Genomic DNA, 15,797 nt, shown 5'->3' with positions numbered 1-15,797 from the left:
GTACCCCTCAATCAAACTACGCAAAGTTTAACCAAATTTATATAAAAAGTATGGAAATCTATAATACTGAAACTATATAGTATGAAAATACATTTTATGATGCATCTGGTAATATTAATTCCATATTATGAATGTTGATAATTTTCGAACATAAAATTAGTTAAACTTTATAAAGCTTGATTTTGACTAAATTTTATATGCAAGCTAAAAAGAAGCAGAGGGAGTATTTAGTGATCTAAACGGTCTTATATTTTTTTATAGAATGAGTATTTCTTTAAAAGGAAAAACAGAAGCTTATTTAGCGTCATTAGCGAGACAATGCACAGCACAGCAATCCCCCGTACTTATAAATAATGCAGACCTGCCTACACCGGCCAACGAAGGACCTTCTCGGGCCCCATCAGGCAGCCGCATTGGATGCGCAAACACAGGCCCTGAGCAACGGTGACTTCATGAATGGTAGCCGGGTCACGGGTGGGCCATGGCTTGACGTTGCCAACAAGAATTTTTGGCAAGTCATGGTGTTTAGTGCATATATATATATATATTCTGCCTCTTTGGTTACGATGAGTGGCATGCATGACATCCACAATGCTTCTTGCTATGGGTACATGCACTTGGACCACTTCTCTTTCTCTTTTGTGGCAAAAGGGATATTAGGTGGCTATCTTGTTTCCTGACCGTTGATATAGTCAAAAAATAATTTTATCGATCAAGTAGTATGTGATATGATTCAGACAGCCGTGTAAGTAAAGATATACACATTTGATTTTCTAATTTGCAACAAGTTAACAATGCAAAATTATAAAAGCTGACATGATGTTAAGTGTTTTCTATATGGCGCATGGTTCATTGAGTAGAAGGTCGCACATGCCTTGTCTCTACTACGAGCAGTACTCATAAAAAAAACACATTGTAAAACCCATTACGCTACTATGCTTTCACTTGCATCAAGTTGCATTGTCAACAACTTACCTGTTATTTCTCTTAAACAAAACAGTGACAAAAAATATTTGTTTTCATAACCAATCAAATCATGCATGGTCATGATATTGTTAGCCTTGGTCATTGCGTTTTTATGCCAGTCTTCGTAAACAAAGAAATATATTAAACATCAAGATATATTCACGCCGCTACATTATCACTCATATCAACTTGCACAGTTATCAATTTACATGTCACTTTATACTTGAGGAAACCAAAATTCTATAACAACAACCAATGAAATCATAAATCGTGATGATAATGTCTGTCACTATCACCGTTTAACCTACCGACCTTCGCGAATAACTATGACATTTGTACATACCCAAGAATTGGTCCCCTCCTTGAGTTAAACTATAAAAGCATTGCGCTCTCCTTCATAAAAAAATATAATCCATACACAACTTTTGTAAAAAGTAAAGTAGACAGTAAAAGTCTCTACGCCACTAAGTTGTCACTAGCATCAACTTGCACGGTTACAAATTCATTCAATACTTTCTCTCGAGCAAATCAATAACATGTTGCAACAAGCACACAAGGTCATGATAATGTCTGTCTCTATCATGGTTTAACCTGTCCTCGACGATGTTATAGTATATGCCCGTAATCTAGAACTAGGGAACACATTGGTTTCCTCCATAGGTTTAAACTGTAAAACCACTCCCTTGTCATCCATTAAAAAACCCAGCTCATGCACATTGGAACAAAATTTAGCTCATGCACATTGCAGACTTGGAATTTGCTGTGGGGTAAGCCAAACCATTTGCATTATTCTATTGCCAATGTTCTCTCCCACTTGGGCAGCATAATGCAATAGTGCAAATGGCGCAACAGATGCAGACACACGGAGAGGCAATAAAATAGTAAGAGCTGAGGGTGTTCCTTGGAACAATGGATAAAAGGGGTAGCCCAAGTGGAGTGACGCGGTCGAGGAGGGGGCGCGCGGGGGGCAGAGAGGGAGCGCAAAGGGACGGCGGAGGAGGCAAGCTTAGCTTCCCGGGGCGGAGGCACCGAGAGACTAGGAGAGGACGGGAGGGAGGAGGCGCGTGGGAGCCATGCTTCTCCCCTCTTCGTCTTCCTCCTACGATCCCAAAGGTTTTCCCATCTACCTACCCCTAGGTCTTTTCGATCGTTTCGCCATGTATGGCGCCGGTAATCCTTTGCTGGTAGCCTGCTTCTCTCCTCCTACGTCGTCTTGCTAGATGGTTTTGTGGTCTCATAGCGTGAATCTTTCTTTCGTGCTTCGCGGCCGGGAGAATCTTGCATGCTATTTATGTGGATTTGGTTTGCATGTCAGCCGGTGGGCATGGATGCAGTTGACTGGTCTTGAGGATCTCCCACTCTCACACGGTTGCTCTGTTAATTTGATGTGCTGTGGATTATGGAATGGTGAATTTGGGCTGGGAGCTGTTCTTGACTTTTCGCCGTGGACAGCTCCGTCTACATGCATGTTCTTGGGAATTGGGACGCCATCATCACCATTAATTATCGCTTGGCCGGCTTATAATTGACCCTCCCTTCATTTCTTTTAGTACTAGAGCTAGCAGAAACAGTTAGCTTGCCCACCAGTTCCTGTGTTTGTTTACTTTGGCCTTTTTATTTCAGTAAGCAGAGTGTGATAGCATAGCTTTCAAGAAGAAATTGCATGTTAGCTGTTCCTGACACTTGGTGAAAGCTGAAAAAGACATGGACACACAGCATTATGATGTCGTTCTAGACCTTCCCTTGGTTACCATTAGAAATATCAAGAAGCTAGTATATTACTCTCCCCGTTCCAAAATACTTATCGTGGTTTTAGTTCAGAGGGAGTAAATAATCTGATTGACAACTTGATTTATCTGGTATGTTTTTTTTATCTGGTCTGGATCTGTAGGATCATTACTGTTGATTCATTTGGTTATCTAGCATTCAGCAATAATACAGCGCGCTCTTTCATCAGGTGACTCCTTTGGGAAATCGGTTGACGATTCTATGAGGTCAACTTTGACTTTTGGGGAAAAGCATTCTGTATTTACAAGTCAAAACACTGACTATGGCCAACCAATGGTAAGCACTCAGAGCGAACCGAGCTTCGTTAGGAAACACCAAATTAAAGAGAGTCAGTCATATTCTTTTGTTCTGGGGTTTGTGACTGATATCTTATTTCCGCTTATCGTTCAGGCTTGCATTTCATACCCATTCAGTGATTCTGGTTCTGGAGTTTGGGCAGCCTATGGGTCACAGGCCATGGTATGTCTTTTGAACAAGTTTTTGCAACTGTCAAGTTGTCGACTCGGGTGATATTTGAACTTCAGTGCTGATGGAGCTTATAAACCTATAACACTACAGTTACTAGAAGGCAAACTGAGTCGATTCCATAATCAATCTTTCGACAGTCCAACTTGACACAATATCCTGTTAAAAAAACTTGACACGGTATCATGTAGAAAGTTAAAATGGATCAGTAGTTTACCATTTTTCATGTCAAAATTTCAAGTAGAGACTGCCCGTTTTGATCGTAACTAACTGGTGATTCCTCGGAAAAAAGGCCCATCATGGGAGTACACTAATTTTATCAGTGTACTATGAACTCTAATGCCATGATCTATTTGTAGCCAGATACTAATAGCGATAGACTAAAAATCCATTCACATTAACTTATTTTTTTCCTTGATAAAACTACTGCTCCATGGTTATGAGCAATTACAGTATTGGGGAAATGTGCTACTGATAGAATTCTCTAGTGACCGCCGTGATGACAACACGGACTTATGGTCTATATCACTCATTTGCATGGACCAGATTTCAATTTTTTTTTATCCACATACACACTGGTTTTATACACCGGTCATCCATTTAAGAAAAATCGATACACTGGTTTCCTATGTGATAGAACTCTTGCGGCTTTGTGAGGACTGTCTGCATCTAATTATGCAGAGTCAACTCCCTCTATTGAAATAGAAGATTTTGGTTCAATTGATTTTTAGCTGTAAGCTGGCGTAAACTAGATAGTTATCTGCAAAAACCTTAATTGACTGGAAGTACCTAATTGAGTATGTGTATGTGGTACCAGCTTGTAGTTAATTCCTAGGTACGGTACAGTTTTGAGAGCAGTGGTAATTGCTGGAAGATCTGGTGCTTTCCCGGGCCTAACTCTGCTTCCTTAACATATCTATGGCTCTACCAGTACCTGCAACTCCCTGAGACCCATGTGGTTGGTGTCTTGTTAGGCACTAGTTATAGTTAGAGAAAGTGAATAACTGACCTGTCCTGTATATTGATCGGCCAGATCTGCATATAGTGTTTCTGCTACGGTTCTGTTATTGCAATCATGTACAGCCTGAGTACCAATAGTAGTTGTGCAGTGTTACCTTGACCTGTCATATGGTACGGAAAATACCATTTTCCTAGGTTGGTATATTGTTGAGTATATTCTCTGGCATGTATAGATTGTTTCTTGTACACCAAGCCCAACTCCTATTTCCTTGTACACATTGTACATCATATATACATGCACATTGCACCGATCAATATATCGTGCATTACCACAACTATTCACATATATCATCAACTAGAAAGGCAAAGATAATTTCACGAAGGCCATATACTTTTTTGGCCGGCCTACTTATTTACCAACTAGACAAGCAAAGAGAATCTAGGAGAATATAAATCGTAAAATTCCTTTTTAGATCATTAAATCATAATTGTTGGCGATACTTGAGTCATCCATTACATCAAACATCTTATTTCCTCTGTACTTTCATGGATCTTGACTAACCGGTTGTACATGAAACAGTTCCATCCCCTCACCGCGGGAGGAGGGTCATCTGCAACAGCAAGGGTTCCCCTGCCTCTCGAATTAGCGGCGGATGAGCCCATATTTGTCAATCCCAAACAATACAATGGGATTCTCCGGCGAAGGCAGCTGCGCGCTAAGTTAGAGGCCCAGAACAAACTCACCAAAAACAGAAAGGTTTTTGTTGCTTGCCCTTCGTTTACTTTGCCATTGTTAGTCGCCTCTCGCAGCTCAAGAAGCTGACATATTGCCCATGGTTATGTGAAATAAACTTTGTTTTTCTAGCAAAAGAACTTTTGTATTGGTAATCGTTTCTGCCTGGCCTGACTTTGAATGCAATCTCCATCTGCAGCCCTACCTCCATGAGTCTCGTCATCTTCACGCAATGAAGCGAGCAAGAGGCTCCGGTGGACGTTTCCTCAATTCCAAACAGCTCCAACAGCAGCAGCAGTCTGGCAGTGCCTGCACGAAGGCCATTGCGGATGGCGCAAATTCCTTGGGCTCAACCTATCTACGGCTGGGTAGTGGCGCAGCCGGAGATCGACCCACCTCGGCATCCAAGACGATATCCTCGCAGGAGAACAACAAGAGAGTGGCCGCACTGGCTCCCGCCTTCACCATGATTCCTGCGGCGCAGAAAGACGACGACTTCTTCCACCATCACGGTCACCATCTCAGCTTCTCTGGCCACTTTGGCCAGTCAAGCGAGCGGTATACGTAATAACGGGTCTTTGGTGACCCGGTGTGGTCTGATGATCAGGCAACTCATCCTTGGCTTTATTTCTGGCGTGTTAGGACTTCAGAGATAGTGTACTACTGTTGTACTGCTGTTGTACTGCTTTGCAGCCCATAATTCTGGGCTTTATGTTCGGTATGCAAATGTTGGTGTAATGGTGTGTGTTGGAACAAAAGTTTTATGTGTTTACATGACAATTTGTTGCGGAACTCATCTTGTGTTCTCACTCGACTTTAAATCTCTAATATGTTGTGCTCAATGTGTTTAGCTTCCCACGTGAATTTCAGAAATGTTATCTAACCAAAGAATTTCAGCAGTTGTATATGGTAAAATGTACGTGATGCCGTTGTAGCAAGTGAAATTGCTGCACGCTGCAAGCCATGATGGGCTCACTGACCAATTCTTGTTTACTAAGAGTTGTACTCATCATCGTAGCAAAACGTTCTAAATTTTCAGATGTGAATTACTCCTTAAATCATACTTTGGCATACAAAATTATTACCGCGGGATAAATTTGAATTTTTTATTAAAGAAAAAAAATTAACCAAAATGTTGACGGAGCAAAAGTCACAGCTTGAAACCTAGTGTCGCGTGTTGGACGAGGTTAAGTTACAAGTGACGGTTTCAGTAAAACCTTGAGATCAAAGTTGCCGACATCGAATAAAAATAATTTTTACGGAAATAAATTGTACTAGTACTGAATATTGGTAGATTACAAGTCACGGTAGAAACCATTGATACAACCATATTATGTGTGTTATGGCATTAACTACAATTGGTACCATTCGTATATTCACTTCTGATTTAATTAGTATATTATTTACTTCTACAATTCTATAAAGTATTAACTCTATGCAATAATTGGCACCTTATCAACTAAAAGGTACTAAAATGCATTAAAATATATAAAAAAAGAATATTAAAAGGTACTAATATTATCTAGGAACCGTCTTGGTGACATACTATTGTATTACTCTGGTATGTATTAAAATTTGTATTGACAATTAATATTAATTTTGATATGCCAAAAAAATTGGTATATAATTCTCATAAAACTATGAGCTTCCAGATGAAGATTTAGGCACCATCTCCAGCAGCCATGAGGCTTAGCAACAAGCTGTTGTTACTCGCAATTGTACTTGTCCTCTTACCATCAGGTAATACTATGCATGATCACATCGGTTTGTCCGGTCAGGCGGTTCATTTGGGATGGTAGAACAAATGAACAATTATGGCATCGTTTAATTTCTTTCTTGTGTGATGGTCTCTTGAAGAGATGTATACTTCTAGGGTGGTGGCTATGGAGGATGGCCTCTTCACCACGGATTACTCACCATCAACATGCTCACGGATCATTCGCTTTGGCACATGTGACTACGACGGGTGCCGTGACGATTGCAACATGAAGCTCAACGGCATTGGCAAATGTGTTGCCAAGGGGTGCCTGTGTTCATTTTACTGTGGCCCTCCTCTTTCTCCCATCAAGACAACGTGGAAGTAGCATATATTAAATTATATAAATGATCCAGTATGTATCCAACAACAATACACAATAAATCCCGGTTACCCATTGTAATGTAACTTAAGTATGAGAAGTTGGATCGGGTACTTCCCAGTGTTTAGTGGAAACAAAAGTTTTCTCTGGTAACGGTCCAAGCACTGCAGAGAGCAGTATGTGATCATACTCCACTACTGGTCGATTCCGGGAAGCAACGCATGCGGGAAATAAAAAAAATTCTATTTCGAATTAGGATGGTCCGAGAGATATGGCTTTTTGGACCTTATTGCTACTGAACGGGCCAAAGAGATTGGTGGAGTTTCGAGCATGGATATATGGCAAAATAAAATCAGACACTTGCGCTAGTTTTTGAGGGGCTGGGCTAAAAACCAAAGTGGGTTGTACAAGATGGAAAAAGAGAGGCTTGTTCAGCTTAAGAATGAGTTAGAGTTGAAAGCTGAGGCCACCGCTCTTAACGCGTCTGATCAAAGTATTAAGAATGAGGCTGAGCAGAAGCTTCGTGCGCTCCTTCGAGAGGAGGTTAAATGGACGCTAAAAGCTAAGTCGTCCAAGGTGATGACAACACCCACTTCTTTCATCTGATAGCTAATGGGAAGCATAGGAAGAAGAAAATAATCCAGTTAGAACAGGACGGGGTACAATTGTAGAGCATGAGAACCTCAAATTGTACATATCTAATTAATATAATAAACTTTTTGGATCCCCAAAAGTTAGTTCTATGTCACTAGATGAGCGTGTAACAGGGGATATCCCTCAACTCAATATAGATGAGAACGAGGTGTTACCAAATCCTTTATCGAGAAAGAGGTGTTTGAGACAATAACACAAATGAAACAAAACAAGGCACCAGGACCGTATGGGTTCCCGACTGAGTTTTACAAGAGGTGATGGCATATTATCAAGGGAGATAGTATGCCTATGTTCCATGATTTATTTAAGGGAACTTACAACTTTTTCACCTAAACTTTGAAACAATCACGTTGTTGCCAAAAAAGGAGAAGGTTGTACGCATCGGCCAGTTTCAGGCTGATATGTCTGCTTAATGTGAGTTTTAATATCTTTACTAAGGTTGTCACCAATGGTTGACACAGATCACCTATTCGATAGTTCAACCCACTCAGATGACGTTCATGGCAGGTAGACACATCCTGGAAGGGGTTCTGGTCCTACATGAAACGCTCCACAAATTCATTCGAAGAAACTTGATGGAGTCATCTTCATGGTGGATTCCGGAAAAGCATACAATAACGTCAAATGGACAATCCTTCAACAAGCCTTATGTACGAAGGGATTCGATGAAGCCTGGAGGAACCAGGTGGGTTGCTTTATTCAGAAAGGTAGTGTTGGAATTAAGATGAATGATGATATAGGTTATTATTTTCAAGCATATAATGGCTTAAGACAAGGAGATATAATGTCTCTCATGTTATTTAACATTGTTGACGATATGTTGGCAGTCCTTATAGGACGGGCTAAAGAAAACGACCTTATAGGAGGACCAGTTCCGCATCTTGTGGATGGGGGAGTGACCATCTTGTAATATGCAGATGATACGATTATTTTTATGGAACATGACCTCGCCAAAGCTAGAAATATGAAGTTAGTGCTTTGTCTTTTTGAGCAATTGCCAGGACTCCAAATCAATTTCAATAAGAGGAAATTCTTTTGCTTTGGGCGCACCAAATAGGAACAAGACACCGCTACAAGAAATAAGGTCAATTTTGTCCCTCGATTTTGGTCATCGAATCATCATTATTGTCTGTTTATGACCTTTTTATGACCAAATTCGCAAGGTCAACAGTTGGCCGTCAAGAACGATAAAGCATGACCTTCCTAAAAATTTCGTCATGGAAATTATGACCAAAACATCTTTGTCATGAAATCTTTGACGCAAATTTTGGTCATTACTCATACACCTGAACTACATGGAGGCTGATGTGGCATCATCCATTTGCCAAATGTGATGATGTGGCCAACTTGATGACGTTGATGCCACAAAGAATCTGACCTGGCAGGATCCAAATTAAGCATCTAAATGGGCCAAGCTCAATTTTTCAGCCCATATATTTCCTTTACGAACAGTTTTTTGTAGGCCAAATCTACATGTTGGGCCCATTTTGCATGTTTATATTTTCATCTAATCTGTTGGCATGGCCCATTTTATGTTAGGCACAAGTCTTGATTTGAAAAGGTTAGGTCCATGATCGGAATAGGCCCATCAGAATAGGTGTATCACAGATAATTCAAGCGAAAATTCAATATATTACAAATAAATAGTTATAGTATTTCCAAAATAGACATCACAGAAAATACTTTATCCTTCAAATCCTCAGCAAATCCCAGGCCTAACAAATGCCAATACAATACTTTTTCAATATTAACTTAAACAAAGCGGAAACTACTGCTGCTTCATGGAAACAAAGGAAAAGAACACAAATTTCATGTGTTCACATGTATCAACAAATGAGGAACAACAGATTGATTTGTCTTCCACTTCTTCCGACTAGCCAGTTCTTTGGGATTGCAGAACATCCTAACATTTACAAGGAGCAGACATGAGAAAAACATACGAACCACAAGGAAATGAAAAAACATACTGCACCCAAGAACATAAAGAGCTCTTGGAGTGGATACCACTACACGCACAAACAAACAAAACCAAATGTAAAATTTTGCCCACAGTATATGAATTGGGGTTTGTTTCCAGTTCCCATTAGGTAAGAACCACAAAAAATTCCTTAAATTTGGGTGTATCCAATGTATTACAATCAGCTGATTATGCTTATAAAAGTATGGAGTGGTATACAAAGTATCAGCAAACTCACAAATTAAAAGCAAGAAGGCCAAACACGTAAATATAAGATACGAGACAGTAATGTACCGATGAAAAGGAGGAAACTACATGAACTGAAGGATCTTTCACAGCAGAAGGAAAGGATTTGACCTGCAATGCTCGCATGTAGTTTTCGGCATCGACTAATCCACCTTCAATGTCTTTGCCTCGCCACCTTCAATGTCTTTGCCTCGCCATGGTTTCGAGAGCTGCGTTGAAGCTTCAGCCTAGAAGAGAAGATCAATCATATGATGCATATGTATTTGAGTAACGTGGCATGCATCATATACCTAAATTACAAGGGCTCATGTTTAAGTATGGGAACAGATTCATACATTGGAAAAATGATGCATCTTTTTTTGCCACAATAGAAGCAAATTCATATTAAACTGTCATGCACTTAGTTGGAAAAACCGTATTTAATAATCACTTGATCTTAGTCATAATGATAAAAAGTTAACAAACTAAGAGAACTCATGGATTAACTAAGATAGCTCATGATTTATTACAAATATACTCACAAATTTCTTACAAGGCATTATCCAAAATAGTATATGCTTTTCCTCCAAAACAGTATATGCTTTTACAAATATACTCCAAAATGCATACTCACAAAATAGTACATGCATTTACGAATATAATCACAAATTTCTTAAAAGGTTGGGATCAACCAAGATAGCTAAAGACTTATTTAAAGTTAACATCATATTCTTTTCCTCCAAAAGAGTATATGCTTTTACAAATATACTCCAAAATGCATACTCACAAAATAGTATATGCTTTTACGAATATAATCACAAATTTCTCAAAAGGCAGGGATCAACCAAGATAGCTAAATACTTATTTAAAGTTAGCAGTACATTCAGTCGTAAATATAAAGAAGGGATCCCCGTCAGCCTACTTTAGTTGAAACCCTTATCGTAAAAATCATAACATTACATAATTCAATCGATGGTATGTCCCATCACAGGAAAAAAGTTAGAGATCTCCGTCTACATCACTGAACTTATTTAACCAAATGATAGGACATGGTACTACACTACCATCGAGGCTTAATCGATGTTTTCTCTTTCAGCGTCCCTCAGCCTGGTTATCCACAAGACTAGCAAATGGGCCAGTCATGACTGCAAATCTAACTACTTGTGTAGTATACATGGCAATCTAGTCACTCAAGATGCATTACTGCTATCCACTACAACACATAGCAGACAAACCACCACTAAAATTGAGGCGGGGGGCAAGGGTAGGGCGAAACATCACACCTTTCAGTTTGGATGGAGAGTAGAACTCGAGGGCCTCGAGCAACCTCAGCTCCAGCTCGACCTGCGACAGCTCCTGCATTACGAGGAAAACACATCAGGCTACGAGACCACGAGACCTGCAATACGAGGATTTTATCAGGTGAGTGGATGGTGTGTGCTTCACATCATAACTAATTTGAATTAGTTAATCACAGATTAGAAGTGACTGATGGGGTCATAGTCCTAGGGTAGGGTCATAGGCCTGCCCTACATGTCCTGCCCAAGGACTACCCCACACAAAGGACAGGACCTTAAGTCTGCCCCGACTGAATTAAGGTATCCCCATCATCCAGTCGGTAACAGGCCCTGAATCATCTAGTCGGTAACTAGCATTCGGAAGACACCAGGCTCACCGATTGGATACACTCGGTACATCGTAACCTCTCAGGAGGGAAACTGCCGTACGTTTCCGGGTGCATTTACTAGCATTTAGAGCATACATTACCTTTTAATTATGCATTCAATCGCCACTACTCCACCCCTGAGGCAGAACCGTTGTGGAGGGCAGCACACTCTATATAAGCCGCCCTCCCCCACTGGTAAAGGGGTTAGAAAAACATTGTACTCCATATTACACTCGGTAACAAGCTCCGAGAGCACTGAGACGTAGGGCTATTACCTCCACCGTAGAGGGGCCTGAACTCATACAACCTCGCCGTAGCTAGGACTCTGCCCATCTCATTCGTACCCTACACATCTACTATCAGGCTTATACCCATGACAGTTGGCGCCCACCGTGGGGCAGGCGTCTAAGCGACTTCCGGTGAGTTTGCGACTACTTCCTTTCGTCATGTCGTCCGGTGGAGATTCGAGCATGGGTCACCAGATCCTCTTCGGTGCTCTCTCCTTTGTCGTCGACGATTCGGCGTGGCTTCGGGAGGCACCTCTCGACGTCGAGGCGCTTCCCCGTCGCGGGGCCACGCACTTCTGTGCCGGCGCTCGCGGCGTTCTTCTTCTTCAACAATCGGCTCCATTGCCGGCTTGCACCTTCGTCACGCGCCGCAGTAAGCGGTCCCGCAGTCCACGTCTCCAACGTTGGGTGCAACATGCCCGAGCACGCCAGAACGCGTCCTCTCAGGTGGCAGTTCTGGAGTCTGTTGTGGTCGCCCCACGTTCCCAGTGCTCGGGCTCGGTTCCAACTGAGCTCCCTTCCGAGTACGCGGGTCGTGGGCCTGCAGCAGAAGTACACATGGCCAACTCCCACGAAGATCCTCGTCAAGCCGACCGAGGTGAAATCGGCGAAGCATCCGATGCGCGCCGTCTGCCTCGTCGTTCTACCAGTCGACACACTCGGCGGAGCAACGTGGAGTTGTTCCGCACACCTCTCCTCAACTTGGCCGCGGCTGCCCAGATTGCCGATTCCCTCCAGCCGACTGATTCAGAGGCAGGAAGGGGAATCGAGCAAATCCGAGCTCTGTTGCGCACGGCGCAGCAGCAGAATTCGGCAGTCTCCCAGTCACACAATCGGATCCACAATAGTTCCGTCCATGCAAACACGCATTGATCGGTTCACAGCCCTAGTTCTCATCTATATCGCCGCCGCTCACGCACCCCTCAGCGGGGTGGGCCCTATGGGTCCCGACATCATGATGATCGGCGTTCGGTCGGCGACACTTACGACCCAAGACCCGACGCAAGGGGGCGAATCGCCCAGCGAAGAGTCGACAGGGGTCGAGCCCACCGCGATGGTCGCGATATGGACCGTCCGAGTGGAAGCAGGACCATCGTGTCCGGCCCCGAGTGTTTTAGTCGAGCCATCCGCTCGGCTGATATCCCGCCCAACTTCCGATTGGCAGCGGGAATCGGTAAATTCTCAGGAGAGTCCAAGCCCGAAACATGGCTAGACGACTACCGAGTGGCAGTCCAGATCGGAGGAGGAGACGACCATGTCGCTATGAAGCACCTCCCTCTGATGCTCGACGGCTCGGCTCGAGCTTGGCTGAACCAGTTGGCCCCCTCAAGCATTTACAGTTGGGCAGATCTAGCCCGAGTGTTCATCAGAACCTTCGAAGGGACGTGCTACACTGTGTCCAGAAGCCGAATGAGCCCTTGCGCGACTTCATCCAGCGATGGACGACTCTTTACCACACGGTGGAGAACGTCACCGAGCATCAAGCCGTCTGCGCCTTCAAGGCTGGCGTGCGGTACAGAGAACTGTACTTGAAGTTCGGCCGAACGGGTGACATCTCCATGAGCAAGATGATGGAGATAGCGACTCGCTACGCAAATGGCGAAGAAGAGGACCGCATCCGGAGCGGTAAACACAAGACAGTCGGCGATGTCGATGGAGGTAACACTCGGAAGTAGAAACAAAAGGTTCCGCCCACACCGCAAGCAGAAGCTGCAACTGTAACTAGCGCCAAGTTCAAGGGTAAAGGGAAAGTGCAGTTCACCCCCAAGAAGAAGCCTTTCAAGAATCCCATCCTGGACCAGCCTTGTCCGGTTCACACGAAGATGGTCGAGGGAGGCAACCCCATATACGCGAAGCACACCACTCGGCAGTGCCATCTCTTGATCCAGGGGTTCAGCGAAGGGCAGCCGAGTGAGAAGAATCCCGAACAAGATGAGGAGGACAAGGAGGATCTGTTCCCCCAAGTCCATGCAACCCTCATGATTTTTGCTGACGTCGAAAGCAAGAGTCGACTGAAGTTGGTGAACAAAGAAGTCAACATGGCCGTTCCGACTGCCCCCATGTTTCTCAAATGGTCTCAGACTGCAATCACCTTCGACCAGTCGGATCATCCAACACATGTCCCCACCCCAGGAAGGCAGGCTCTGGTCGTCGACCCGATGGTGGAAGGAGTCCGACTGCGCAAAGTCCTCATGGACGGCGGTAGCGGACTGAATATTATGTACGCCGACACTCTCAAGGGGATGGGCATTCCGATGTCCAGACTCAGCGAGAGCAATATGCAGTTCCACGGAGTCGTCCTTGGACGGAAGGCCAAATCACTCGGCCAGATCGCATTGGAAGTCATCTTCGGCTCTGACAAGAACTTTCGCAAGGAGAAGCTCACGTTTGAGGTGGTGGATTTCCAGAGCGCTTACCATGCAATTATGGGCCGCCCGGCATACGTGAGTTTCATGGTGCGCCCGTGCTATGTGTACTTGAAGTTGAAAATGCCAGGTCCAAAAGGCGTTATCACCATCACCGGCAACCGCCAGCGAGCTGAGGAGTGTGTGCAAGAAGGATCAAGGATCGCCGACCAGCAGATGGCTGTACTCGAGCTCGAAGAGTACAAGAAGACAGTCGACCCTGCCGACTTAATGCGCTCAAAGAAGCCAGCTTCTGAGTCTGCGTTCCAGTCGGCGGGAGAGACTAAGAAGGTCAGCATCCACCCGACGGACGAGTCTGCCGCCCCGACGAACATCTCCACCACCCTAGATCCTAAATAGGAAGCCGAGCTCACCCAATTCCTCCGTGAGAACTGGGACATCTTCGCATGGAAGCCATCTGACATGCCGGGTGTACCTAGGGAGTTGGCTGAGCACCGACTGCATGTGGATCCCGCTGCTCGGCCTGTCCGAGAGCGCGTGCGCTGGTCCGCCGCGCACAAGAGGAAGGCAATCGGGGAAGAGGTGGCTAAGCTGCTAGCAGCCAAATTCATTCGCGAGGTTCACCACTCCGAGTGGCTCGCCAATGTAGTCATGGTGCCCAAGAAGGACAAGTCACTCCGAATGTGCATTGACTTCAAGCACCTCAATAAGGTTTGCCCGAAAGAGCATTTTCCGCTCCCCCGCATAGATCAAATTGTCGATTCGACTGCGGGATGCGAGCGTTTGTCATTTCTTGATGCCTACTCGGGTTATCATCAGATCCGTCTGTATGGTCCCGATGAGTTGAAAACAGCGTTCATCACCCCGTTTGGGTGCTTCTGCTACATCACTATGCCTTTCGGTCTGAAGAATGCAGGAGCTACCTTTATGCGCATGATCCAAAAATGTCTCCTCGACCAGATCGGTCGCAATGTGGAGGCATACATGGATGATATCGTAGTCAAGTCACGCAAAGGTTCCGACCTGCTGACTGACTTGGCAGAAACATTCGCCAACCTTCGTAGGTACGATATCAAGCTAAACCCAGCCAAATGTTCATTCGGTGTTCCCAGCGGAAAGTTACTCGGTTTCTTCGTTTCCGAACGAGGGATCGATGTTAACCCCGAAAAGATCGGGACCATCGTCCGAATGGAGAGGCCGGGCAGAATACACGATGTTCAACGACTCACAGGTTGCCTAGCAGCTTTGAGCAGGTTCATCAGTCGACTCGGCAAAAAAGCACTTCCTCTGTACCGACTCATGAAGAAGTCAGATACCTTCGAGTGGACAGACGAAGCCCAAGTCGCATTCGACGACCTCAAAGTCCTACTTTCCACCCAGCCGGTTCTTACTGCTCCGCTCATAAAGATCCCCTTCTTCTATATATCGCGGCTACAAATCAAGTCGTCAGTACTGTTCTTACAGTCGAGCGAGAAGAAGAAGGCAAAGCATACAAAGTTCAGCGGCCAGTGTACTACGTCTCCGAAGTCCTGACACCTTCCAAGCAGAGGTATCCCCATTATCAAAAGCTTATCTATGGGATCTATATGACCGCAAAGAAGGTGGCTCATTATTTCCAAGACCACTCGGTATCTGTCGTTTCTGATGCTCTG

The 15,797-nt window shown here is 44.1% G+C and overlaps 1 protein-coding gene across 1 annotated transcript; it reads left to right on the top strand.

The window, feature by feature from the left end:
* Positions 1–1,918: 1,918 nt before the first annotated feature.
* Positions 1,919–5,704, top strand: LOC123403683 (nuclear transcription factor Y subunit A-4-like). The gene is made up of 5 exons (XM_045097597.1): positions 1,919–2,079; positions 2,924–3,030; positions 3,145–3,213; positions 4,760–4,936; positions 5,112–5,704. The coding sequence occupies exons 1-5, from the start codon at positions 2,040–2,042 to the stop codon at positions 5,478–5,480; spliced, it is 762 nt and encodes a 253-aa protein (XP_044953532.1). The 5' UTR covers positions 1,919–2,039; the 3' UTR covers positions 5,481–5,704.
* Positions 5,705–15,797: the final 10,093 nt, after the last annotated feature.

Source organism: Hordeum vulgare, chromosome 6H, assembly GCF_904849725.1.
Source record: "Hordeum vulgare subsp. vulgare chromosome 6H, MorexV3_pseudomolecules_assembly, whole genome shotgun sequence".
Classification (NCBI taxonomy): Eukaryota; Viridiplantae; Streptophyta; class Magnoliopsida; order Poales; family Poaceae; genus Hordeum; species Hordeum vulgare.
The sequence above is the reverse complement of the archived record's forward strand: the minus strand, read 5'-3'. Positions and strand labels throughout refer to the sequence as shown.

Coding starts and splice junctions, on each gene's coding strand:
- LOC123403683 (XM_045097597.1), top strand. CDS start 2,040: ATGCTTCTCCCCTCTTCGTCTTCCTCCTACGATCCCAAAG. Junction 3,214..4,759: donor CCTATGGGTCACAGGCCATG/GTATGTCTTTTG, acceptor TACATGAAACAG/TTCCATCCCCTCACCGCGGG. Junction 4,937..5,111: donor AACTCACCAAAAACAGAAAG/GTTTTTGTTGCT, acceptor CTCCATCTGCAG/CCCTACCTCCATGAGTCTCG.